This window comes from Catharus ustulatus, chromosome 13 (assembly GCF_009819885.2).
Source record: "Catharus ustulatus isolate bCatUst1 chromosome 13, bCatUst1.pri.v2, whole genome shotgun sequence".
Classification (NCBI taxonomy): domain Eukaryota; kingdom Metazoa; phylum Chordata; class Aves; order Passeriformes; family Turdidae; genus Catharus; species Catharus ustulatus.
In genome coordinates, this window is record NC_046233.1 from 4,349,148 (window position 1) to 4,374,934 (window position 25,787).

At 42.7% G+C, this 25,787-nt stretch overlaps 1 protein-coding gene across 11 annotated transcripts in view; it reads left to right on the forward strand.

Moving 5' to 3' along the window:
• Positions 1–25,787, forward strand: part of FOXP1 (forkhead box P1) — a 379,323-nt gene that overhangs the window by 341,817 nt on the left and 11,719 nt on the right. For 9 of the 11 annotated variants that reach the window (XM_033071478.1, XM_033071483.1, XM_033071479.2 and 6 more), the window contains 7 exons: positions 464–551; positions 6,291–6,374; positions 14,780–14,981; positions 15,067–15,146; positions 15,787–15,888; positions 20,534–20,655; positions 22,723–22,792. In XM_033071478.1, coding sequence (XP_032927369.1) covers positions 464–551; positions 6,291–6,374; positions 14,780–14,981; positions 15,067–15,146; positions 15,787–15,888; positions 20,534–20,655; positions 22,723–22,792 — 748 coding nt within the window. The remainder of the gene's footprint in view (positions 1–463; positions 552–6,290; positions 6,375–14,779; positions 14,982–15,066; positions 15,147–15,786; positions 15,889–20,533; positions 20,656–22,722; positions 22,793–25,787) is intronic. The other 2 variants (XM_033071484.1, XM_033071489.1) reach the window with 1 other exon arrangement.

Here is a 25,787-nt window from a genome sequence, read left to right on the forward strand (position 1 = left end):
TTTGGTTCTTTTTACAATCATGTCTTTTTTTTTTTATCATGTAAACATGAGGGTTCTGTGGGATTTAATTATTCATGTATTGCATGTGTCCATTTAGGTATATCCAGCATCTTACAGTAAAGTAATGCAAAATTATATGTGAAATTATTTTACTATAATTTCGTGATTTTGTTTTCATGTGCCTTAAGGAGGAAAAAACAACTGTTCTGCCAAACTTCTTTTATGTATAAATGAATTTTTTTTGCTGAAAAATTGTGAATATAATATAATAAGAGATACAATGAGTGATGGGAAGAAACACAAGCCAAAGCAGGACAGAGGAAAAAAATTGAAAAATTATCTTTAAATCTTGATATCGATGAAAATGTGCTGGATAACATTCAGATTGCTTATTCATCCTGGTAACTACTTTTTCCTTTTTGTTTATCCATTTCACTTAATGATTTTCTGTGTATTGTTACAGACATCTCAACAGTGAGCATGCGCTGGATGATAGAAGTACAGCCCAATGTAGAGTACAAATGCAGGTTGTACAGCAGTTAGAGCTACAGGTAAATTAAAATTTATTTTAATATTACCTCAGTATTAATCAAATCCAATTCTCGACAGCAATAAAAAATGAGTTCTGCTTTTCCCCCTGTGATTGAAAACCAGCTTTCAAAACCTTCTTGTAGTAGTTTTAAAAACAATCAAAAGAAACTGCAGCTTCATTTCCTCTTTCCTAAACCGTAACTTGCAAAGAAATAGGAAACCTACCCAGGCTGGCTGATTGGAAAGCCATCAGTTTGTATCTAATGCTTTTATACCCACCTGGGGGGCTGGAGGGGGGCGAGGGGAATGTGGTCCCCTTCATTTGGAGTTGTTGCTACAATGGGGAAATGGTTGATATTTATTTCCAAACGCTGCATGACCTGGCTTGTTTGGTGGTCTTTCATGTACTAATACTCTCCATGTTGTTCTATTATTATTATTATTATTATTATTATTATTATTATTATTATTACAATTATTTTTTTGCCGTTTGTAGCAAATAATTTTTTTTGTAAACTGCCAAAAGGGGGTAAATTGGAATATATTGATTGTGATGCAAAGGTATGAGCTGTTTGTGTAATTGCCTTTCCAAATGCTTCTGAGTCCTTTCTGTCTCCCTGCACCTTGCTGCTCCGGCTGGGCGGCTGTGACAGTGTGTCTGTGTGTAGGCAAGAGGTTAGCAAAGAAGGGGAAATTAAAACAATGTTGTACATTATATAGTTACCAGCTATTGAAAAACCTATTTTGTATGCAAGACAGCAGTGTAGAGATATATGGAAAGCCTTGGGCTAAGTACAGAAGATAATTACATTTGGAATTTTACTGAGTTAAGTCATTTATAGCTTCAAATAGTTGGAGAGAAAAATCAGCAAAACCACACTTAAACTTCTTGTTGTTACTTTTCAAGATAAGCATTTTTTAAAAAATGCTTTTTATCTTCTTATCTTACAAATTACCCTTTTTCTTCCATAGATACTTCCTAAATTTTACTTTCAGGAACACGCTGGTCATGACACTTTCACTATTAGCTGAAGCAATATAAACTATTTTAATACAAGTTTTATAAAAATCAAACTACCAGTCATAAAATATCAGAGTCATGCAGAAAATGTTATGAGAAATAGTCTGTTATTTTAACAAGTTTCTTGGGAATTAGGAAAAGAAAAATAAAAATCTACAGTGTTCCTGGTAAACTGAGATGTGAGATAATCTTTCACCAAGGTGCAGTAATATTGAGGCTGAAGGTAAATCTAGATTCCTCACTTACAGTCTGCTTGAAAAGCTTTAATCCATTTCTCCTGCAGTCCCTGGGAATGGCTGTGCCTGGAACTACAGGAGGATGCCCTGTGTTACACAGGGACAGGACAGAGATACTTGGTTCCCACCTCTCCCTAATCCCATGCCAATATTTCTGAAAGGTTTATCAGCAGTGCATTCTGCTAATTGCTCTAAATGACTTACAGTTACAGCTTCACACCCATTTAGTGCTGGCAATCTCAGAGTCATTGCAAGGGAAGGCAGCATAAGGTCCACAAGGCAAGACCATAATTTCAGAGCAGTATGAGGGCCAGAAAGTTCTGGATTTAACAACCATGTGAGCAGCATAGCTAGAATGAACTGGAGCCTAATTTAGGCTGGAGTGTTGATAACACAATGAGGCCAGCAAGGACAGGTGGAGGAGGAGGAGGGTGGTCTAGTTTCTAAAATTCACCTGTAGCTTCCCTCTTCTCCCTCTCCTTTCATCCTGTATCAGTCCTTTGATAGTTCAAAAAAGTCCCTAATTATGTAGAAGGATTTGCCCTCCAGTCCCTAGTTTATCTGGCTGTGGATTGTTTTTGCACAGAACCATAATAAAGCAAAAGAGTGGTGCCCAGCAGTGGGGTGTCAGTGGAGTGGTCTGAGGACCATTGATCTGATCCTCAGGCCATGGAGCAAAGTGATACAGGCCCTCTGGAGACTGAGTTTTGTGAGCTAGGTAGAAGAGGGACACACAGCCTTTACCCCTGATCTGCAGCACTGGTGAACAGCTTTGCCTTACAGTGCAACTGGGAATTCCCAGCTTCAGGATCCAGCATCAGGGCAGGATCTACATTCCCCACCATTTAATGCATGTACAGCCCCATCAAAACAAATTCATTTCACCTGAGGGATGTACTTCAGGTTTTCAGTGTGATGGACCCAAGTGCTATCCTTTAGTTGTTGATTGTGCTGTTACTTATTTTACCTATGATAGTTTCATCAGTGTTAGATATCAGTGTAATATCTTCTAAAATAATTTTTAATCAAAATTTTGGAAATAATCAGGTCAAATCTGTTTTGTGTTTGATTGCAAATGCCCTTAGCAGACATCTCAATGTTCAGTCTTAGCATTTCCATCACAAAGATACTTCAAAAATCACAAGCAAGGTAGAAATCTTCTCACATTTCACATTGTTTAAACCATCTTGACATGATCATTTGTTCATTATAAATAGTGAAAATTGTGCTGCTGAGTAAAATACAAACACAGGAATGTATCCCTGTCCTTAGCTAGTTGTTAGCTGCAATAGGACATCCATTTTGCAGCACTACCTTTGAGTGGGAAAACATCAGGATAGCAGCAGGGCTGTGATGAGTCTAGAGAAGTGTCTCCTAATGGGAGAAAACAAAGGCTGCTGGCCATTTTCAGTGCAGTGAAAACACTGCCTTGGTCTGTTTTCCTGCAGCATCCATTGCCATTCTTGAAAAGTGGATTCTAAACCTTCCTAGTGCACAACCTAACCAGGCACAGAATGGGAGGGCTGTGGTTTGGCTGCCTCTTGCATTACCTGTGACTGGCTTCCTTCTCTTTTGTCCTTGGTCTGTCCAAAATCCTGCTGCTGAAGTGCTCTCCCGATCTGCCCTCACTGGGTTTTCATTTTCCCATTCCTGATTCTTGCATTTATTTCCTGTCTGGTTTTCCTCCTGTAAATTTCTCCATCATCTCTGTTTCTTATGCCTTTCCTCTTGTTCCTTGCTCATTGCCATGTCTGGAACCCCTTCTGGCCTGTGCTTTCTGTGCTTCCTTCTGCCTTTCCTACTGGTATAGTTTTAGGATTTAACCTCTTCAGGGCAAGCTGTGTGTCGTCGTGTCCACACTTGCAAGGCTTGTACCTTGCTCTGGATGTATTTTCAGTTGAGCCACAGTTATGCACTCACATTGTACATCCAGAGGTGAAGGAAGTCTCACAAAACCAGGGTTATCATGGAGAACTGGATGGCTGTCTGAAAACTCCCACCATGCAGAACTTTCCAAATGGGTATAGCAAGAAAGAAGTTTCAGATGGGACTGTGTTGTGTTCCTCAAGCCCCATGTACAGAGCAGATTCTTACCTCCATGTCAGAGCTGTCCTTGGCCAACAATGTTATCAGTAGATCAAGAGCATTTTCCTGCCTGTTGACTATTATTCCCCGTTTCTGGACCATCTACACTCCAGTGATAATTTGCTCCCACCAGTGGCTGAGCAATCCCCCATGGCTTCTTTTGTTTGACCCCACCGACCAGAGGGGCTACTAGTGACACTCCAGTTTTATATCACTACTGCTTCCTGACCTAAGGGAAAAACAGTTTAAAGAAATTCTTCAGATTTTTTTACTTCTCTTCAATGCTTTGAAACCGAGAGACCTCTATTTTTCATAATTTAAACTCCTGCCTAACTGGGTGAGTGTTTGAATTCCTAGACTATGACAAAATGCTAGCGTGTGTCTGCCTGAAATGTCGAGAGGATCTTTAATAACCTCCATCCACCAGATTCGGCGTTAAAAGCATTGCTGAGACGATGAGTGGAAGCACTACAAACAGAGACCCCGACGCTGGGAGGGAGGTGCCCCTCTCCCCTCTCCCTTGCCACAGGGACTGGGGGAAGCATGGCAGGGTGTGCCCTGTGCTGCCCGGGTGCCATCCCCTCCTGCTGCCGTGCTGGGGCAGGCAGGAAACTCTCAGGTGCCTGCCTTTTATTTATTTTGGCTACGAGATGTTGTTCTTCTGCAGTAGCCTGCAGACCGAAATTTAATGTACAGATGACCCCGCCAAGCAGCCCGTGTGCCCAGAGACTGCTAGGAATGAGGGATTGCACAACAGAGCTGTGTGGAGAGCACAGCTATTTCTTGGCTTAATTTGTTTTGTATGAAGCACAGCAGCTGAGGGTGAGCCCTCTCCTTTCTCTGGAGAGGTTCTCAGAGGACTCTCAGAGGGAGAAGTTTCTGCTGCAGCGCTGCGATAAGAGCCTGTCGCTGCCCTCAGCTCTCCTGTGAAGTGTCCAACTCAGATCAGGATGAGATTGCAGGAGATCTGCCATAGGTGGCTGGTTTTTTTCTCTTGCCATTGAGGTTTTTGACCAAAAGAAGAGGAACCATTTGAAAAGTGCAGTGACACCATTCTTTATTTAATTCCTGTCTTGGAAATCATAGTGCCAAGTTTTATCCCATCATGGCACAGTCTCAAACCCCTCTCCTTGCAAAGAGCACAACAACCTTGGCCGTGAGGTTATGAATGGGGATTTATGATCAAGTCTTCTTTTATATACACTTAGACCCACTTTACTGCTACAGACAGATTACTGTGATAAGGTGGTGGGCAGGTTGTTTTAAGTTTTGCTGGAATGTGAGCACAGTTCTCCTCTTGGCACCAGTAATCTGGCTTGTCTAAAGCAAAAACTCAGATCTGCAAAAACTGGCATTTGTAAGAACCTGATTCAGGTCCTCTTGGAAGTAGCAACCTTTATATTCAGCATGCAGGTTAATCACACTCCTTTTTCATTAGTATTCTTAATATCTTTCCACTGTAATTTTTTTGAAGAGCAATTGGAAAAAAGTCCCATTCATACACTGAAAAAAAATTCCTTGTTTCCAAAACCAATGAAATTTAGTGTCTGTTCAGTGCATTGAAATGCATTGGGAAGCTGACCAGGCTATGGATGCATACCAGTGATCCCGAGACTCCAGCTGTGTGAATCTCAACCATAAAACATAAGACACTGAGAGCAGGGGCTTCACTCTCACTCTTGGGCCTTAAGTGGATGATGAGAAAGGATGACAACATCAGTCCTGTGGCGTTGTGTGCCCAGGGTTGAGTGTTTTGGGGTGATGAAAGCTGCTTTCAGCTTTTCTGGTTTATGCCAGAGCGATACTGGCAGCTCCCACCGCAGGTCCTGCCCCATGCTCAGGGTACCCAGCCTGACTTCCCAGGGTGACCCACCAAGGGCTCTGCCACCTTCTCAAGTCAAATCAAGGTGCTTTTGGACCTGCAGAGCCCTGTGGAGGTGCCTCATGTGGTTTAACCACCCCTGACTGTGCCCATTGCATGTGCCACAATGCCTGTGGTTGACATAAAGCCACAGACCATCTGTGCCACTTGTTCTGTGCTCTGAGAGAAGGAAAACGCATCCCAGAACCGCTGCCTTGCTTCCCTTCTGCTGTGCCTCCCGAGCTGGAGTGGGGCTGGTTAATAAACATGATTCACTGTTGTCTTTTAGCTGTCAAGGCTGGAGTGAAGCTCTTGGTGCCAGCAGGTCTAGCTCTTCTCACTCAAGGGCTAATGCATTTTGCTTTGGGAAATGGTGACACCCAGCACCACGCGTTCACTTTACCTCACGAATAGCCCATATACAATTTCCAAACTACTCAGCAATAAAACTCTTCTGTCTCATGCCTCGGTGCCAGCTGTTTAATTAGGAATAAGCAGAGGCTGGGTTTTATTTGTACGACTAACAGAGGATATTTTTTTTTCTCTCCCGTTCCAGCTTGCAAAAGATAAAGAGCGCCTGCAAGCCATGATGACACACCTGCATGTGAAGTCAACTGAACCAAAAGCCACCCCTCAGCCCGTAAGTACTGAACTGTGCTGAAAGCAAAATCCAAACCTCACCACCTCTCTTTTTCTGTTCCCCACGCTGTGGAGCCTGGCCCATTTCAGAGCCGGGTGTGGGGAGGAGATGGAAGCGCAGCCGGGTTTTGTCATCCCCCTCTCTTCGGGGAGTTTCAAAGTCAAGTTTAGTTCCAGAGCTGATGCTTTGGGCATTTTTCTGGCCTCATGTAAGTCACTTTGCATCAGTCTGACTTGGATGAAATCTTAGGAAGTGTTAGGAAGGAGCTGTAATTGAATTATATTTAGTATATTTATTTTGCTTTCTCCTGGTCTGACAGACATTTACTGTAGAAGTGACTCTAACTGCACGTTTTGATGATAATCACGGTTACCCGGTATCAGGTTTTATACTGTTGAAACTGAGAAGGGAAAACTCCTCTACCCCAGATTGCTCTTTGAAGAAGGGGGAGTAGGGGAAGCAAGTGTCTTTGAAGCCAAAGAAAACTCCTGGTTACCCCCAAACCCAGGAAAATCCCCCATCTCCTTCCCTGACTGAAATGACTCTTCTTCAGCAGTTGTTTTCTCTCAGCCTCTTAATGCTGAAAATGTTCCTGGGAGCTTCCAATGATTATTCAAAATGGAGAGAGTGCTTTGCTTCTTGATTTTAAGATTTGTAAGATTTAAAGGTACACTGGCTTTATTTGATTTTGCTTTGAGTCATTGTGTGAAAATTAATTGAGCGTTGACAATCTATAGTTAGTACCAGCAATTTTAATCAATATGCAATGATGCAGCATAATGACAAAGTATTGGTTTATCTGTTTTGACTGATTTTTTTTCTATAAATAAAGCAAACACACACCCATATATGTGTGATTTATGGTGATAGAAATAAAAAGGAGTCAGACTATTAACCCAGCAAATATGGTAGCCTGCCAAGATGCAGTTGGTAGACAAAATTAATGTCTGAAACAGAACACATTACAGAGATAGAGAACATAAAATCATTAAACACTTCGCGCACACATTTTTACTAGAAAAGGATTTCTCAGTTTCCGTGTAGTTGGAAATAAATGGCTGCAGAAGTGCATAGGGAGGCTACTAGATAGAAAATTGCAGGCTATTCAGCAACACTGGAGCAGATGTCAAAGTCAACGGGAAATTTCCTTGCCTTTTTGGAGAGAGTTGAGTGGTAGGTACAAACCCTTCCATTTAAGCTGTTGAGATGCCTAAAATTGCTTGGTCTGGTGGACACCAGCCCTCTGGAGTAGAAACTACTGGCAGTGTCTATAAAAATAGCATTCTTCTAGTTCCTCACATCCATCCCAGCCCGAATGCAAATGCTTGAGCGCATTGTTGGCAAAGTGTGTAGACCCAACAGAATGGGGAGGAGGTTTGGTTTCTATAGCTCTTACTGGATTAAAAATTAAAACAGCGGAATAATCTGGGAGTCTCAAAGCACTCTGCCTTGAGGCCTTTCATAACAGCAGTGCCCCTCAGGAGGAAGGATTACAAACTGAAGGGAGGAAATCATCAGAGGGCGAGCGGTGTTTGGCAAGGCAGCTCGTGATCGATGCCGGGCCGCCGAGGGCAGGAAGCTCTGGCGGGTCTTGTAGGCTACGGAGATACCAGGCGGTGTCGCCATGAAGATTAGCGTTAACAGCTAATAAACAGGGAAAAGCAGAGGGGGAAAAAAAACCCCGTGAACGCAGGGGGAAAAGGGCTGTCTTGATTAGTATTAAAAATGTTTTACATTCTGGAAAATTATAGCTTTGTTGGGGACCTCCTACTAAATTTATTTTTAACTGCTCTATTGAAAATTCTGTACCACTAGTCAACATTATCTCTCAGTTGCTCAGCACAGTGTTTCTTTATTAAAAGAAATAGGCATGAATATTTTTGACTGAAAAATTAATAGCTTTTGAATTCATACACAGCAGGTTTTCTTTTGCAAAGAAGTCCAATATCGCTGCACAGCACTTCTATAACCATTTATTTAGAGTCCAAGTCAAACCTTTGACAGCTAGAGCAGTGTTACAAGCCAACATAAAGAACTCCAAGATGTAAACCAACAATAGGCAGTCTGTGTGAGGTTTGCCATTGTCAAATACATAGATTGTTTGGATTAGTTTATGTAAATGTACTGTTGTATTACCCTTTGGAAAAAAAAAGATCACATTTGTGTATGAAAAGTGGTTTCGTTCACAGGCAGCATTATAAATTCCTTATCCTTTAACTTACATGTTAGAAGTAAAAATTGGTGCCTGACAGGCCTATATTGTGTGGCACTCTGTTGTTGGATTGAAACTGCCTTCTTTTCATTTATTGAAATATAGAAAAATTTATTATAGATACCATCTGATAAATCAGAAATTATTAAAATATGTATAGGTGAAGCATTTGAAAATTAATTATAAAATGTAGAAGTATAGTGTTTTGCATAAATTGTGCTTTCCTAGTGAAAAAAATACACAGGCATTGCATAGACTCTGCTAGACCCTCATCCTTTTAACTCAGTGGGATAGGACTTTGGTAAAAAGATCTGATGACCATTATTGCAGTGCAAAGTAGTCTTTACATCCAGTAATTAATTTTTTTTCTGCCAACATAACTAATGCAAGGTGTGTGTTAGAACTAATATATTACGGTACTTCGGTGATTTTAAAGGAAAAAGCAGCTGCGAATCCAAACATAGCAGTGAGCTTGGATTTAAAATTACAGCCTTTTCATGACTGAGGAAATGTTTTTATTCTGCCTAAAGGATCTTAATGCTTGTTATAAACTATTTTGTTACTGGCAGGTAATAGGGTATATGAGAATCTGTGTTAACCACGTGCCATGTGTAATCCATGCTGACCACTTGTGCCATCTTTGCCTTCTGGGCTTCAGACAGTGGTTGAGTGTGTGCTGCTGGACAGCTGGACCACAGCCAAGTTCTGTATCAGTTCAAAATTCATCCAGCTCTGGGGTAGGGTTGCTTGTCTGATTTAGCCATATCCATCCATTCCATCCCCACCTTTGGGTGTCTTTAGCTCTTTGCAGTAATTTTGAGCTTGGGAGGGGTGGTGGAGTGGCCCCTGCATTTCAGCCCACCAAGACATCTGCTCAGTAAAGCTCTCTAGTCCTACTAAAGTCGATGAGATTTAAGCACATTCCAGTGTGGCGCAGTGCTGATGGCCCAAATCGTTGGCAGACTGCATGGGCAGGGAGGTGCTGTCGGTGTCTGGTGCAGCTCCTCAGGGGATGCTGGGCAGGCTGGATGGGGTCTGAGGTGTGGGGGAACATCCCAGGAACTGGAGCAGTGCTCAGGATCACCTTTAAAAACACCCAGCTTTGTAATGAAAATGCTCCACGGCAGCAGTTTAAAGAAAACTGAGCTATCTCAGAGCTCAGCACTCAGAGCAGGCAGCGCTGTTCCTGTTCATGCTACACGTGTTGTTTTGGTGGGACTGAGGGGCCTGAGGAAAGTGAGAACAAAGCCATGAGACAGAGTAAGCTGTGACGTGTTTTGGAAAGGTGAACTTTTTTCAAGGTAAAATAACAAAACCACAACACAAAAGCCGGAACAGCAATTTCTCAAGAAGTGTCATCCTGGTTTTGCTATTAGGGTACCCCCGCGACATGCTGTTCTCATCGGGGTTAGACATCAGCAGAGTAGGTTCAAATGGAAATGTGCTTTCTTCTGGGAGGATTAACTTGAGTCGAAGTTCATAGGAAGGGAAGGAGAAGGAAAAAGCATCAACCAACAAGTAATTCTTCATACTAGGTGCTATAACCATCTTTTAAAAATAGACAGAAAACTTTTAAAGGCCCTTCTGGCACTTTAAATAAGATGCACTGTTAGATATCCCTTCTTTAATGTATTTTTTTTACCATAACCATAGCAGTTATGATTGTTTTGAAATACTGTTTTTAGCAACTGTAATAACAAAGCATTAAAAAAAAAAAGTCTTTTAACTGTTGAGGTAATGACTGAGCATTTTAGCTGCTGTAGCCATACTTTATAGTTCGAAAAAATAACGATATGCAGCAATAAAGAGAGATTCTCAAGCACAACAAAAGCTGTTTTTATATACTGGTTTTCATTAAGTCTCACTCCTCAGCTTCAGTTTCCTTAGTATTCCTGCCAATAACAACACCTGCTAAGTGATTGCTGCCTGCCAGGCTCTGCATCCAATACACTGATGTGTCCAGGCTGACACAGGGAGAGGAAGACACAGCACTGAACAAAGTTTTAGACCCAGTGTTCACTTTCTGTCTCTCACCCTCAATGTCAAGAAGAGGAGTTTCTTCTCCAAATTATTTCAGTCCTAGGAACTCAGTGCAGATAAGTCCTCAGCCCCAGCAGCAGCACCCATTGCAGGGGAGTCACTGGGTATGGCCTCACTGTGACCCTTAGAAACATTTCTTTTTTTTCCTTTTTTGAAAGAGTTTCAGTGCTGTTTTATGTGCAACTGCTATTGTCATGTAAAATATTTACACAAAAAGAAATCAGACTTAGTCCTAGTGGGAGAGCCACTAACTGGAAATCTGGTTTTTTTAACTGGGTAATAGTGTGGGTTATCTCTGCCTTGTTTATATCTAAAGAAAAAATGCAAATGACTCACTTTTCACTTTAAATAGGAAGACATGACTATTTCTTGAAAGGGAAGGTTAATAATAAAATCCTAAGCAGGATATTGAACACTGAGACAATTATAGCAGTTATGAATGACCAAGGCAAAACAGTATGAGGAAATATTCTCAAAAACCAAAACTGAACAAAGCAGTCAACAAAGTTCAGTGATTGCATTTGCAGAATTTTAGGACTTAAAACTGTTGTGGGATTTGGTGTGTTTTCTGTTGTTTTTATTATTATTATTATTTTTGGGTTTGGTTGTGTTTTAAAGGCTGGAGGAAATCCTGCCTCCCCCCATTCCCAGGACAAATATTATGAAAACATTTTAACTCTTTGGTGCAGGGGTGTAGTCCTTGAGTGCCCACATTGTGCATTGCTGCAGTGCAAGAGTTCTTGCTTGTTCAAGTACTCACTCTGGCTTGGGCTCCCTCCCCTCTGCCAGCAGTGATACTCATCCAAAAATTATGGTATGTGGGAAACAGCCTGTGTACAAAATACCAATGAGAACAACTTTTCTAATCATAGTAACTTGTTTTTAAATAGCAAATGCAAACAGGGAGAAGCCATGTAGAGTTTCCATCAGGAAAAGAAACCCTCCCAGCCCAGTCCCTCCCTGATCTTTGCCCTGCACAATCATCTACGGCCGCTTCCACGTTTCTAATTGACACCAATATTAAGATTTAATAGTTTACCATTCAGATTAATAATTCAAAATGGCAACAAAACCAACACCATTCATAATTTGTTATTCTGCTCTAATTCACAACCGATTTTTCAGCCTTGGCGCTACCGATGCAACAAAGGAAGCGGCAGCGAAAGGCTGCGGAGGGAGTGCAGCCCTCTCCTCCCTCACCCTGGCTCGGGTTTGGGGAACCCAGCTGGAAGAGGAGAGTGTCATCAAATAAAACACGGAAAACGGAAAAACTTTGCTAGCGATGGACAAGGTCGTGTTTCATTAACTTGTTGGTTCAGGCTCACAAATGGTCGTCGGAGGTGAAACGCGGCAGACTCGCTGCGTTCCAGCTTTTTGTTCTCTCTTTCCTCACAGACTGCAGTCATGTTTAATTTGGAAACTGGGCTCCTTTGGCAAATTAGCAATTAGAACAATTTTGTGGGAATATGTATATGTGTCATTAGGTTTCCTGCAAATTAATAGCGAGAGCAGAGGTCAGGCAGAAATTTTCCACTTGACTGCAGCTCCTCTGTTGAGATTTGGCACTTTGTTTTGGAACGGCCACAGCTGCTCAAAGCCACAGTCTTCCTTTAGGAACTGTCTTTTAATTAGTTTACCTCATAGCCATTATTACAAATATTACTGCCTCCCCTCCTTGAAATAAAATTACTGTTTCTACAAAATATTCCGGTGACATCTTGCACCACTGCACATTGATGGTGGGGTCACTTGGATGCAGCGTTTAATCATTAGATCACCTCCATAAGCATCTCCTAATTAGAGTCCTTACAATACAATTTTATCTGGTAATTAGCTGAGATTGGCTGCTTCCTCTGTAGCTTATTAGTGGCAGCCCAGCAGTGGGTGTGAATCACAGTGTCATTTGTCAAGCCTGTTAAAGCCCCCCCTTTTGCTCGTCCTCTTCTGTGTTTATTCCTCGTCGCTACCTATGCTGAAAAGCCTAAAGAAATTTAACTCGATTCAGATTCTTTAAGCAGGGAATGCTGACCTTTGTGGATCCTTTCTCAAGCTTCCCTAGTAGAAACAGATTAAATGTTAAGTTTTTACATGCTGGAAAAGGAAGGGGGCTCTTTTGAAATGGAGTAGTTGGGAGCCGTAATGATGAAGCAGGAGCAGTGATCTTTCCAACGGGAGGGCCCGGCTGCCGAGCCTGCACTGAGAAGGGCACTTAAAATTGATGCAGATTTCCTCGCAGTTATTGGACTGTTAAAATGTCCATTTAGAAACTGAGATAAAATACAGTAGATTTAATTTAATGGTGAGACCTGTCAGTTGCACTGTTATTATCATCACTGGTCCTTTTATCATATGTAATAGATGGATAGATGGATAACAGGGAGACATTACTATATATATATATATGTCCCTAATCAGTGTCCTTAAATCAGGCCAGTCAACGAGCTGACTGGGTGGCACATGGTGGCACTACATGGCAGCAGGAGGGTTTAAACCCTCTGCAGGTAGTGATTCATGCTGGAACAGGGATCAATACTTGCATTTCACCACCTTCACCATCCCTCTCTGGGTTCACACTCCCTGGCTTTGCCACAAAGTGTTAAATCTTTCCCACTGGAAGGCAAGGAGTCCTTTGTAAGCACCTGCAGGGAAAGGTGGGTGTTTGCACGTCTGCTGCTCACCACCTTTTTCCCTTGAAGCAGCATCCAGGCTGTGCCAGGAGTTTGTGGCTGGGGCTTCCCTCAGCTCCTTCTCACTGTCAGGAAGGACAAGCAATCACAATTTATCTTCCCTCAGCTGAGCCCTCTCTGTGGGCAATGGGCTTTTTGTGTTGGTATCTGCTCTGTAATACTACAACTCTTTATTTTCCACTACCTTTGTTTGGGATAAATCCTATTATTTTTAAAAAGAAACATTATTTGTGGCTATTAACTCATATGAGGGATGCTAATAGGAGCTTTCTTATCTGGTTACTTTCATACAAGGAAAATTAATACAGTGCCTTATGGATAAACATGAGATTTTGGGGGTATAGCTGCGTTGTGTGCCTTGCCTTCATCTCAGAAGGTTTAATGTCTAGTGAAAAAGCAATTTTAATCACGGACACAAGTTGTAAAATTCTGGCCCTGTTAAATTCAGTAGGAATTTTGCTACTGACTTCAGTGGGGTCAGGATTTCACCAATATTATTCGTGAAACCTAAGGGAGAGAAATGTGGAAGTAGTCAAAAAGCCCTTCTCTCAGTTGTCTTCTGTGATACTGTAGTTAAGGGAATTGTTTGTTTAAAATAATTCACGGAGCGTTATCCTTCAAAGGATACTGTAGGGCAGAAAGAAAGGGCTGGGGAGGGATGTGGATGCTGGTTATATAAATAGGGCTGTGTATTGAAAACAGTCAGGTTGGAGCTGGGTTTGATACCCAATCCTGGAGGCAGGTGTGTTTTACAGCCTGCTGTGGCACGCTGCCACACCAGTGGGGCCGGGCTTCGTGCAGGTAACACCAATGCCTTCCATCCTGGGAGGGAAAATCAGAGTGGTGCCACTTGTGCTGGGCTGAATGCTCACACTATTTCATGCACTGTGATTAATTAAATTATTCCAGTGTTAACCTACTCTGGGCTTTGCTTTTAAAATGGATGAACAGAGAGGGGAAAAAAAAAAGAAAAGCCCGAATGCTAAAGAGAGAGATTGCATTTCTTCCTAGCATGTCCCTAGGAAAGTCTTGCCTTTTATTTTAAGCCTGATGCCTTCAATGAAATATCCGGGAAGACTGATTAGAAGCCGTGCATAATGATAGCATGGAAATCAGAGAGGTGTGGGGTTTAGACTGTGAAACAATGAAACTAGAAGTAAAATATTAAAATTATTATGTATTGTGCAAGATCTTCTTCTGAGGTTTAGATTCAAATTTACTATTTGTTGTTTAGGCAGCAGGCTATGTTGTATTGTTTTTTAAACCTATGTGGAAATACATTTATGCAGTTATTATATTTATTTCGCTTTGCTGGCTCTTAACAGAGATGTTAGAGCATCACTTTGTGCTGAAGCTGCAGTGTGTGCTCAGAACTGAGGGACACTCCAGTATCGAGGGTTTCCTCTGCAGCCCTTAACCATCCAGAAACTCTGTTTGTAACGAGCCCCTCGTCCTTCCCTCCGCAGCTGAATCTGGTATCGAGCGTCACGCTTTCCAAGACCGCGTCCGAGGCGTCTCCGCAGAGTTTACCTCATACTCCCACCACCCCGACTGCGCCCATCACTCCCGTCACGCAGGGACCGTCGGTCATCACTACCACGAGCATGCACAACGTCGGACCCATCCGGAGGCGGTACTCGGACAAGTACAACGTCCCCATCTCTTCAGGTAAAGGGGTTCTGCTGGCACAGCCCCCTCCCTGTTCGCCCACAGCCCGGGCTGTGATGATAACAGAACAACTGCTCTTATTTAGCAGATATTGCCCAGAACCAAGAATTTTATAAGAACGCAGAAGTTAGACCACCATTCACGTATGCATCTTTAATTAGACAGGTAAGCTGTGCCAAACACATGCGTCTGGATTAGGGAAAAAATGTATCTCCCTATATGTGCTGGATTAAATAGATTTTCAAACCTTTGGTATGTAAGCGTGCTCAAATGCTCAAACCTTTACTATAAGGGTTTTTAGAACTGCAATATATAACATAATTGCTTTTGATTAAGTATTACAATACGATGTGATTATTAGGAAATTCATTTCACACAACAGTGAAAATGAGCCTGTTTAAAGATGGCAAGTCAATTATCACAAGCTACAGTAATCTCTGATCCCTAGAATTAATCTGAGCTCTAAATAATTACTGAGCTTTAATCAGCTAGTGAAATGTTTTGCATTTCTCTTTGATTCTGCTTTATGAATGACTAATAAATTAATATTTCTGTAAGGAAACAGAAATAAAAACTCAAAACAATTAGATAATTCCATTTTGAATTTTGCCATTGAACTGTTAAATACAGCCATTAATCTTAGTTCATATTGTGAAAACCCTCCTTTCGATTTTTTGCTCCAAATCTCTTCTTTTTCATTCTTCCTTTCTTTCCTTTTTTTTTTTGTATCTGGCAAAGTAAAACTGTGAGCGTGTTTTGTACTGGTGTGCTGGTAACTGATCTTGCAATCGCTTTGCTCCACAAGGCCATCCTGGAATCTCCTGAAAAACAGCTAACACTAAACGAAATCTACAACTGGTTCACGCGAATGTTCGCCTACTTCCGACGCAACGCGGCGACGTGGAAGGTAAGGCTGAGCCCACCTCCTGCCTTTGCTCTCTGCCATGTACAGAACAGACCTTGCTGATGACATAAATTGTCCCGACGTGGGGACATGAAAAATTTAGATCGGCAGTTGTGACACGTGCCGGGTGCCTTATCTGCAGGAACAATTTGATATTTGGCAGAAAAAATTCCTCTGCCTTTGAAAACCACTAATTGAATCCCCATTATTGGCTTTTATGTTCTGTGATTATGCCATGAGTTCCTCTGTGTGGTTGCTACGAGCAGGGAAACTCAGGCTCTTCAGCCGGAACGTATTAGAAAATTAAAAAAAAAAAGAGGTAAAGTTCTCGTGTCAGTAGAAGATACACTGTTCATCTTTTAAGCTAAGCAGGTTTTAATCACAACAAACATTTTTTTTCCCTAGGATCTATAGATCAGTGGATTTCTTTCCTCAGTCGATTGACTCTTAACTACATAAACAGCTGTTACAAATTTCCTCTCTTTCTTTAATCACACAGCAGAAGCTTATTGAATTTAATATGCAAGAAGCAAGCTCCTCAATAAGAAATGTCTTTAACAGAAATAAACTTCGGGCTTTGCACTTTAATTTCCTTCGATAACTGTCACAGCTACTGTTAGATAAGAGGTTTGGGGAGTTAATCTGTATTTTGGGGGGCCACTCTTTCACTTTACATATAGCACTTTAATACTCATATTGACTTCTGAATCCGGTGCAATCACAAATGAATGATTCAAATAACAGGATATTGTGTTGCTGTAAAAACTTTACCCTGGTGCTTAGAATCTCTCTTAATCCAGACAGCTCTGTTGTTCTCAAACAACTTCACATGACCAGGTAGTATGAATAGATCCCATACATGCTGTTCCATCAGCTCTTTCTGTTTTTCCTGCCCCATTTAAGATTAATTCCTTCAGCGGATGGAGCTAAAAATGGTCCTTGGAAGTTAGCTTGGTTTTTAGTGGCATGGTTTTCGTTTCATTCAGATCCCAGCACAATTTTGTACATTTTCAACCCTGGTCTAGAAGCTCTTAAGTTCAGGAAAACTTTCTGTGATTGCTGCTTTGATTCTTCCCTGCAGTTGGAAAACATGAGCAGTGTTCAACTTTGCAGCTTCCTTACTATCCAGAAAGGAAATTAACTTTCCCTGATTTAAGATCCTTTTAGACCTGCCTGTCTTTTGCTGCTGGAGTGGTTCCAGTAGGGCTTTTCAGCAGCTGCAGGTGTGGGTGCTAAAGTAAAAATCCTATTTAGTTCCAGCAGCAAAGGGAAGTGGAGGGAGGAGTGAAAGAAGGCAGCAGGCAGTCCTGGCTGTATCTCCTGTGAGCCTAGTTTTGGGAATTAGCTTTTGGCATCCCAAAAAATCCAGTCCCAGGAGCCAGTGCAGATACAGAAGAGCAGCAGAGAGGCTGAGCTGCAGATTCTCAGGCTTCTAGAAGAGCACTGCCTGTCTCAGGCAGGCAGGTGCCATTTGGAGACTCCTCCTTGGACACACACCTTGACCTTCTGCAAGTGTCCAGGTCCTGCTTTGCATAACAGGAAAGAAAAACTTCACCCCCACATCCACCAGCACCAGCAAAATAGACAATTGGTTGTAGTAGTGCAGGTTTTCATGCTGGAGACTGCTCAGATTTCTGCCAGACCCCAGGAACAGCAGGGATGAAAATGCAGCTCTGGGATTGGCATGACTGGAAGCCCACGGGGCACAGAATGAGCACAAGGGGCTAATTGCAGAATCAGAATAATTTGAATATATATGTACTGATTTGTGCTCACCTTCAGCTAATGCTTAGGGGGCATTTGGATCACTGTTCCCCAAGTTTAGGGTCAGGGTTTGGTGTGGACAAACTTCCCTGAGCCCTATTTCAAAAACACAGGAAAGTGCAAGAATAAAGACCTTTAAAAAATGAACCTCTTTCCCAAAATGCAGCATGGCAGAGCCTGAGCAGTTATTAAAATAACAAACCCTTTCATTTACTACATTCAAGCGTGTTCAGGGTAATTTTTCTGCAAAAGTGGCTTGCATACAAATATTTTTAACAAGGTAAATATATAATCTTACAATAATAGCTCCTAATTTTTCTGTTAAGCTGATTGCTGGGGGAGCGCTGTGAACTGGTTCTGACAGGTCAGAGGCAATGTCTGTTTGCTTTTATTTTTTGGAGTAATTTGCTGGCACCGAGTCACAGCCATGAGGCACAGGCTGCAGGTGTGGCTCTGACACGTTGGGGTATTGTTCAAATAAAACTGTTAGATAGCAAGTATCCAGAGGCAGGGGAAACACAACAATTCTTCTCTGGCATGAGCTCCTTAAATAAGTGATCACATGGAAAACAGAAAATGAGAGCAACACTTCATGGATGTCTTGTAAATATTCAACTTCTCTGTCTCAACATATCCAGCAAGAGTCCCACAGTTTAACCATCAGTTGCAAATGGACTTCAAGAGAACAAGAACAGTCTGTAAAGTATTTCTCCAACATTAAATTTATTTAAAGCAAAACACAAATATTCCTGCTCAACCCTGTCTTTAGAGACTATTTACAAACTCCAAGGACTCTCTTCGCTGGGCTTTGCCGTGTGCGTTTGATCAACTGCTGTATGAACCACAAGATCAGCTTTCACTGGGGGAAATAGCGTTATTATTCTTACATTTTGCTCCAGACTTGACAGTGTTCCCATTTTCACAGGAAACTGCCTGAGTTACCCAGATGTGGGCCAGCAGCCCTGTGTCGGGTTGCACTAGTGCAGCACCCACCAGCAGTTGCTGAGCTGGCTGGTTTCAGCTCATAAGGTGTGGGGCGTTTACATGTTTTTCCTCCACCTCAAAATCAGGGATTCTGCCAAAAATGGCAACAGTACTGAAATCTGGAAGAGGTGGGAAGGGAAAAAAAAAAAAACCCTATTAAAAAATAAGAGCTGAAAGAAGAAAATAAGGGCAGAAGGAAGCCTGATGGACAGGTTGACTTTCTGGTAGATTTCTTCCTTGCTGAGAGGAAAAGCATATTCAGGGTTTATTCTTCCACCAGTTCAGAAGCAGATTGCTGTGGAAAAGCTGAAGTGCCTGGATCAGGCATCTACAGCCAGAGATGTGTTTGCACTCCAGTATCTGCTGAGCAAAGGCAGTTCAAACCCCAAATCTTCCACTCCTGCTGGGGTGGGAGTGTGGGGACTTGCACTAGGCATGGCAGGGAATTGGAGAAGGAGCAGAAGACTCTTTGCCTTCCCCTCCCAGCACACACCACCACCTCCTGATTTACATGACAAATGCTCTCTGCTACCCTTTGTTTGCACTGTGATTTAGACATTCATGACTAGAGCTCCCTTTCACCATCCAGACCCCACGTTCATGAAAAAAAAAAACAAAAAGGGATGATGTCGGAAGGAAAAAAAATTGTCATCTCCTGGTTGCCTAGACCCAGGCCATGTGTTTGGCTGGCTTTGTGCCTGCTAACGAGTCAACCAGATTGACTGAATCAATGGTGCCAGTGAGGATGGAGTTTGTTCGCCTGCAGATTTTCAGCAAATGGCTTCTTGTGTTTTTCCTGTTTCCCAAGCCCCTTTCAGCAGTGCTGGGAACAAGCTCCATGTACAAATTCCTATGAATTCCATGAACAATGGCTTTGTAGAATCATAAAGTCTTTTAGGTTGGAAAAAACCTTTAAGACCTTCGGGTCCAACTGTTGTTGCAGGATGTTTGCTCAGGAAACTCCTGAAATGGGGACGAAGCATAGCACTCCATTTGAGGAGTAACAAGTCTCTTGGCACCCTGGGGCAGGGACAGAAAAGCCAAGAGCTTGCCATGCCTCAGTGAGGTGTCTCATTGTGTCTCAACACGTTGGAGGGGTTGGCCGTGCTCATCCTTCCCAGCATGGAGCTGCAGGGTGGACATTTGGGCGTCGGATGCCACGAGCACGGGTCCCTCTGGGTGATGAGCTGTGGGGATATTATCACTTTGTTTCAGAGCACTCTCCTCATGTTTTCACTTGGCAGAGGCTCAGATCAGTCACTACAGTAGTCTGCCAGAAATAGGAGCCAACTTCCATATAAGAGCAAGCCGTGGAGGCAGGAGTTGGTGCCGGCCGGCCGGTGGGGTGCTGCCGAGCCCCCGGCCCGTGCTGTGGGTGTGGAGGGAGGTCCAGCACCTGAATCACATTAGCCCAGCTGTGGGAAACCACAGCAACACCAGCTCCTGTGCCTCACAGCTAAACCCAGTCAACTGTACTTATATAAAATCTTTTCTGTTCTTTTTAACTGCTTTCTTTTCCAGGAGGGGAGAAATTTCTCTTTGCAGGGCGTATATATTTGTTTTGAAAAAGTCTAAGCAATGTTCCTCTTGTGTTCTGTATGAAATGTGCTGTATTCTACAACATGCATGCTTAAAACTGTGGCTGTTCTCAGTCACTCTGGGGATAATTGATAAGAATAACGTGAATTTTTAATCTTGGGTTTAAGCTTTCATATTTATTTTGTCTTTGCAAAATAAGATGTAAAAAGCCGGGGAAAGCGAGCGGGTGCGGGGAGGGGAAGGGGCTTAACATTGCAAAATGAGAACTGTCAAGCTGACTGTGCTGCTGCTGTTCTTGGACAATGATGAGCATTTTCTCATAGAAGGTTTTTGAATGTTTTCTCTTTTATACTTGCTGCAGAATGCAGTGCGTCATAATCTTAGTCTTCACAAGTGTTTTGTGCGAGTAGAAAACGTTAAAGGGGCAGTATGGACAGTGGATGAACTAGAGTTCCAAAAACGAAGGCCACAAAAGATCAGTGGGTATGTCCACCATGTTTGAACTTCTTAGCCTAGCTCGGATCATGCTTACAGTTTAACGTAGAAGCTTTTGGCTGCTAGCTGGTGTTAGACCAACCACAGGTGGTTTCGCATTGTCTCAGTTAAGGGAAACCAAGACAAACATCTCATCACTACTGTTTGTATGCCCACCAGTACCCTGACCCTGCTTGCTTGGTGTTTGTTGCATCACATGCTAGTAGCTTTTAGGTGGCAATGCATATTAACCCTCACAAACCATTTGCTTATGCTTATTGCATTTTATTTTCTTTTTCCTTTTCCCTGTATTTGATGTCTGTTCTGTCCCCGATCCCGTGTCCCTTTGTTTCCACTTCATCTCCTTTGCTGCTGCTCTTGTCCCAGGGTGCCATTCGCACCAACCTCTCACTGCATAAGTGCTTTATCAGAGTAGAGGATGAGTTTGGGTCCTTTTGGACTGTTGATGATGAAGAGTTTAAACGTGGCCGTCATATTCAACGAGGCCGTCCTCGAAAATACTGCCCTGATGAAAACTTTGGCGAGCTTGTTGCACAGTAAGAGCTTTTACTTGCTTTAATTTTTTTTTTCTGCTGTTGCTTTGCTTTGCATGATTTACCCATCTCATGTAGACTTGCATTTCACAAAATAGCGTCATCATCTTTGCTGCTAAAGAAACTAAATTTTTGGTTGTTATGTGTATTTTGTGTGTCCTGCTCTGATAATCCAAATGCCTGTAGTAAAAACTCTACTGTGACATGTTTGTTAAAGCATTTATTTATAGAGCAATGTAGACTAAGATAATTATCCATGCTAGCACAGTTATACTGCTGTAAACGTGTCAGGAAGACAGATATATGCCAGGAAAGGTTTCAGATAAGTTTTAATTCTGATATTTTTCTTTGCTTTCAATTGTATGCTTTGTTTTGCAACTCCTAATCAGAAAAAGTAAGGTACTTACAAGACAGAAATGCTGAATTCACTTTAAAGAGTTTGAAAATGCAGTGAGACCAGCTGTAAAGATTATCAGCAGGCCATCATGTGCCTACAACAGCCATGCACCAATATTCCTGGACTTCCCAGAGGGATTTTCTTAGACCTTTACTCGAAGGCCATCTCTCCTGGACAGCTGATCCTTGCTGGTCCCTGTGTAAGGAGCTCAGTTAAGACTCTGCTCACCATAATTGATTCCCACGTGAATAAAATTAAAATAAAAACATGCCCAGTGAGTGATAAAAATTTTGGGAGATATTTTGCATGGGCATTTTTTAGTTTCTATTTCATGATTTTTTAATTTTTCTTTATCTCCTGATAGAATCATTGATTTTGGGATGCCTCCTAAAGAGAGACCCCATGTGGTCCCCATTCCCTTTCCTCAAATCTGGCCCCCTATGTAAAGTTGACAAAAATGGAGGTCCAAATAGCACGCCAGAATATTTGCTATTAAAATTGACCTTCAGGGCAGCGTGGTGGTTTCTGTGGTCCCCCTGCCCTTGAGCCTTCATGGGGCGATGGTGTGGGCAGCCCCTCACCTGGTCATTGGCATGGCAGGAAATGACATGGATCAAATAAATCCTCTCTCTTATCATGGTGCCCCCCTCCATTGGGAGACACTCCCTGCCCTGCACTGGGAGAGACTCCGCTGGCAGCGACTTGGAGAGTCATTTGGATGAAGCATTTAAAATGTCCCGTGATGCTTTTGGTCATTGCCTCCTCACCATGGACCTTCACGTGGTAACGGGCTCCCAGACACGACGAAAATTGGAGAATTTCTCAGCTAAAATGAGCAGAGATGCCAAGATGTGCCACTAACGCAGGGTAGTAGAACACATGGCGAGGTAACGTCAAGAGATAATGATGTTCCTTATTTAGTAAAGGCAAATATGATAACCGTAGCCCAAAACACAGATATTTTCTTTAAATTAAAAAAAATAAAAGAGAGAAATGAAAGAGAACTCGTGTGGAAAACCAGTCTCAGCTCTAGATTTCTGGTGGGGGAGGAAGCATTACGTGCTTGAAACGCTCGCACAGAAGTTGGTTGCATTTAACTCTCCTTTTTATGTTTTTCTTATGCAGTAACCCTTCTCTTATTAAAAACATACAGACCAGCCACACCTACTGCACACCTCTCAATGCTGCTTTACAGGTAAGATTAATGACTGTAGCAAATATGCAACAGAGGCGTGTGTCTTCCCCACTCATTTCAAAATATATTAGCCTTGCTCTAATTAGATATTAAATTTTAATTCCGTTAAACTTTTTTCTTAAGTGCATAAAGCATCATAGTCCCTGGAGGCAAACACATATCAGGCTGCTTCAGCATTAGCTAGATGCTTAGCATTTTGAATATTGTGGCAAAAAAATTAAAAGTTCACTTATTAATATTTATCAGCAGTATCATAATTTCCATCCTCTTATTTCAGAATTTCACTTGAGGCAAAAATACCACAAGTGTAATTACTCTAGCACAGCTATTAATGTGCTGAATGATAGGATACTGCGGCACGTGACCTTCTATTGTTCATGGCTTTAAAGAGAAAGCAGATCATTTTCCCCCCTTTTCTTTTAAGGGCTATTTTTGCATATCTTCCTATTGTTGGTAAAAAATAAACTGTGCAATTCCTACAGAAAATAAAAGATCATTTTTATTGGTTTGAACTGTAATTGTAAGAAAAAAATTCCATTTTTTCACGATGCAGAAATACACAAAGTGTGGGTGCAGAACTAATAACTTGCAGCCTAAAATCGTCCCTGTCTCCAGCCCTTTTTCCTGTGCCCTTTTCCCCCTTCCAATAAATTACTGAATCAATCCCAAAAACCCCAGGTAAAGTCACTGTTTGCTGTATAAACCAAAGATACAAATGCATTACCATGTCCTGATTTGTAGTGGGTTCTGTGTGTTTGTGTGGGGGCTCAAACCTGGTTTATATATTATGAATTAATCCAGGAGGCAACACCATGCATAGCTGCACCCCAGGTGGTTCTTGGGGGTCACTTCTCAAGAAGTTCACTGATGGCCATGGGTATTTACTTGAGCAGTCATGTTTTATGGAAGGTTTAGCAGACTTCTCTTTTCAGAACCGAGAAACAAATTATTAGGAGGAAAATGATGTTTTGCCTTCCTTCTAATTTTTTGAGTTTATTCAGTAACTCCTGCAAAGCCCAGGAAAGCATGTTTAAATGAAGCAACTGTAAATACCGTTCATTAGTAACTTATTTTCCCTTGAGTCCTGTGAAGTGTGATTTTTAAAGACTGCTTTGTCTCCTGAATAGTATTAAGATTACAAGCACATTTTACATTCATGAGGCTGAAAGGCAAAAATGAAATGATCCTGCATTTCTTCACATTGTTAACTATGTGACTAATTTCAATTAATATGCTTATCATATGGAACTGTTCGTGTTTTATTTCTGAAACACGTGTCGTTGTCGTCATCTCCATCCATTCTTGTCTTTTGTGATAACCTCCAAACTGTTTCCATTCCCCACTTTTCCTGAGAGAACCACGTCCTCAGGCCCCCCATAGCTGAGCTGGTGGAGAGAGGAGCCTGGGCCAGATTTGCTGGCACTGTCACCCCTCTAAGAAATGGGGATGAGTAATAACCATTGCACTGAGGCAGGTCCTCTTTTAGGGTCAAAATACACCAGCAGGTTCCACACTTCTCTCCCTGCCATTGGATTTTGGAGGCAAAATCCCAGTGGGTTCTCTGGGGCTGTAGAGGGTCTGGGCAAATAACACAGGTGGCCACTGCCACGAGGGCAATTCAGACCTCACTTGGGCAGCAAATTCCTCCAGGACACAAGGCTGCCTTACCTTCCAGGACCTATATTCAGTCTAAATAATAATTGATGAGCAGTGTTGCCCCAACTTTTGTGGGCTCTGGGATGGCCTGCCTCTTGCACATCCCCATGAGTGCTGTGGGGTCTGCACAGCGGGCTGTGAGCTGCTGGCATGGCAGGCTGTGGTTTCTTTTCCTGTGGGGCGGCAGAGCCTCCTCTCTCCTTTACCCAGACCCTGCTGACATCTCCTCTATCTGTTTTCCCTCGTGGCCAGGGAGAAGAAGCAGCTCTCTCCCCCCTCTGTCTGTGGAAGGTATGGGGACTCCAGCTCTCACCAGTTCTCTCTTTTGCCAGTGGGTCAACAGGGGCTCTCAGAACACCCCCATCCCTATTACTGTCCTCCTAGCAGATACTCCAGTGTCCCACCTCTCCCCCAGTAAATTGCTTTACTGCAATTACAAGTTATCACTGTGGGTGAAGAACTTGAGTCATTATTTTGCCAAGTGCAGGAAATGTGAACCATTCTTTGCATCCCCTAATCACAATGAGTTTGCCGGTTGTTGAATCAAAAAGATAAAAATAATCCTCCCCGTTAGAATAGCTTTTGTAATCACGTGTGACACATAGGGCTGCACATAGAGAGGTCAACATAAGGAAGAATAAAAAGGGGCAATGCTCCTGGAGATGCTGCAGTGAGGGCTGGTCCTGCCCTCCCATCCCATCTCCCCCCACCCTGTGCTTGCTGGGAAGAGCTGCTGGCTTGGCACCAAGCAAGGAGTTCTGTCCTGTGAATTAGGAGCAGGCTAGAACTTTTGGTGAGGAATACGTCTGCATGGATTCCCCTCCCACGGGCCAGGTTTGCATCATGCAGACCCAGCCCTATGGATTTTTTTGCTTGGCCACTGCAGCCAGCTGACCTCTTCCCAGAGCAGGTCAAGTGCTGCCCTGCCAGCGTCTGTGGCTGCCCGGCACTGCCGCGGCTCAGAGAGCTGTGGATGATGTCAGCCAGATCCAACTGGGATGGGTGAAATGGTTAAATGTCCTTCCAGTCCCTGGGTGCTGCAGTTTCAGAAAGCTGTGCCTCCCATCCCTGTGCCTCCGTCCTGTTCCAGTGCCTCCCATCCCCACCAAGCCGTGGGCTCCTCCGGGGCTTGGGGTTTCTGTGTTCCCACCGCTGCTGCGCCGGGCCGGGACTGTGCTGTCAACATGAGCTAATGCTGACACACAGTAAATATTAGCAGGCAGAACGGTGGGAATCAGAAGGAAAATATTTAACAGTTCATTCTCTTCCTACAAAGATTTCCATTTAGAAAGTTAACTCCAGTGTGCCGCTGCACAGTATTTCCTTAGAACAAAGGGGA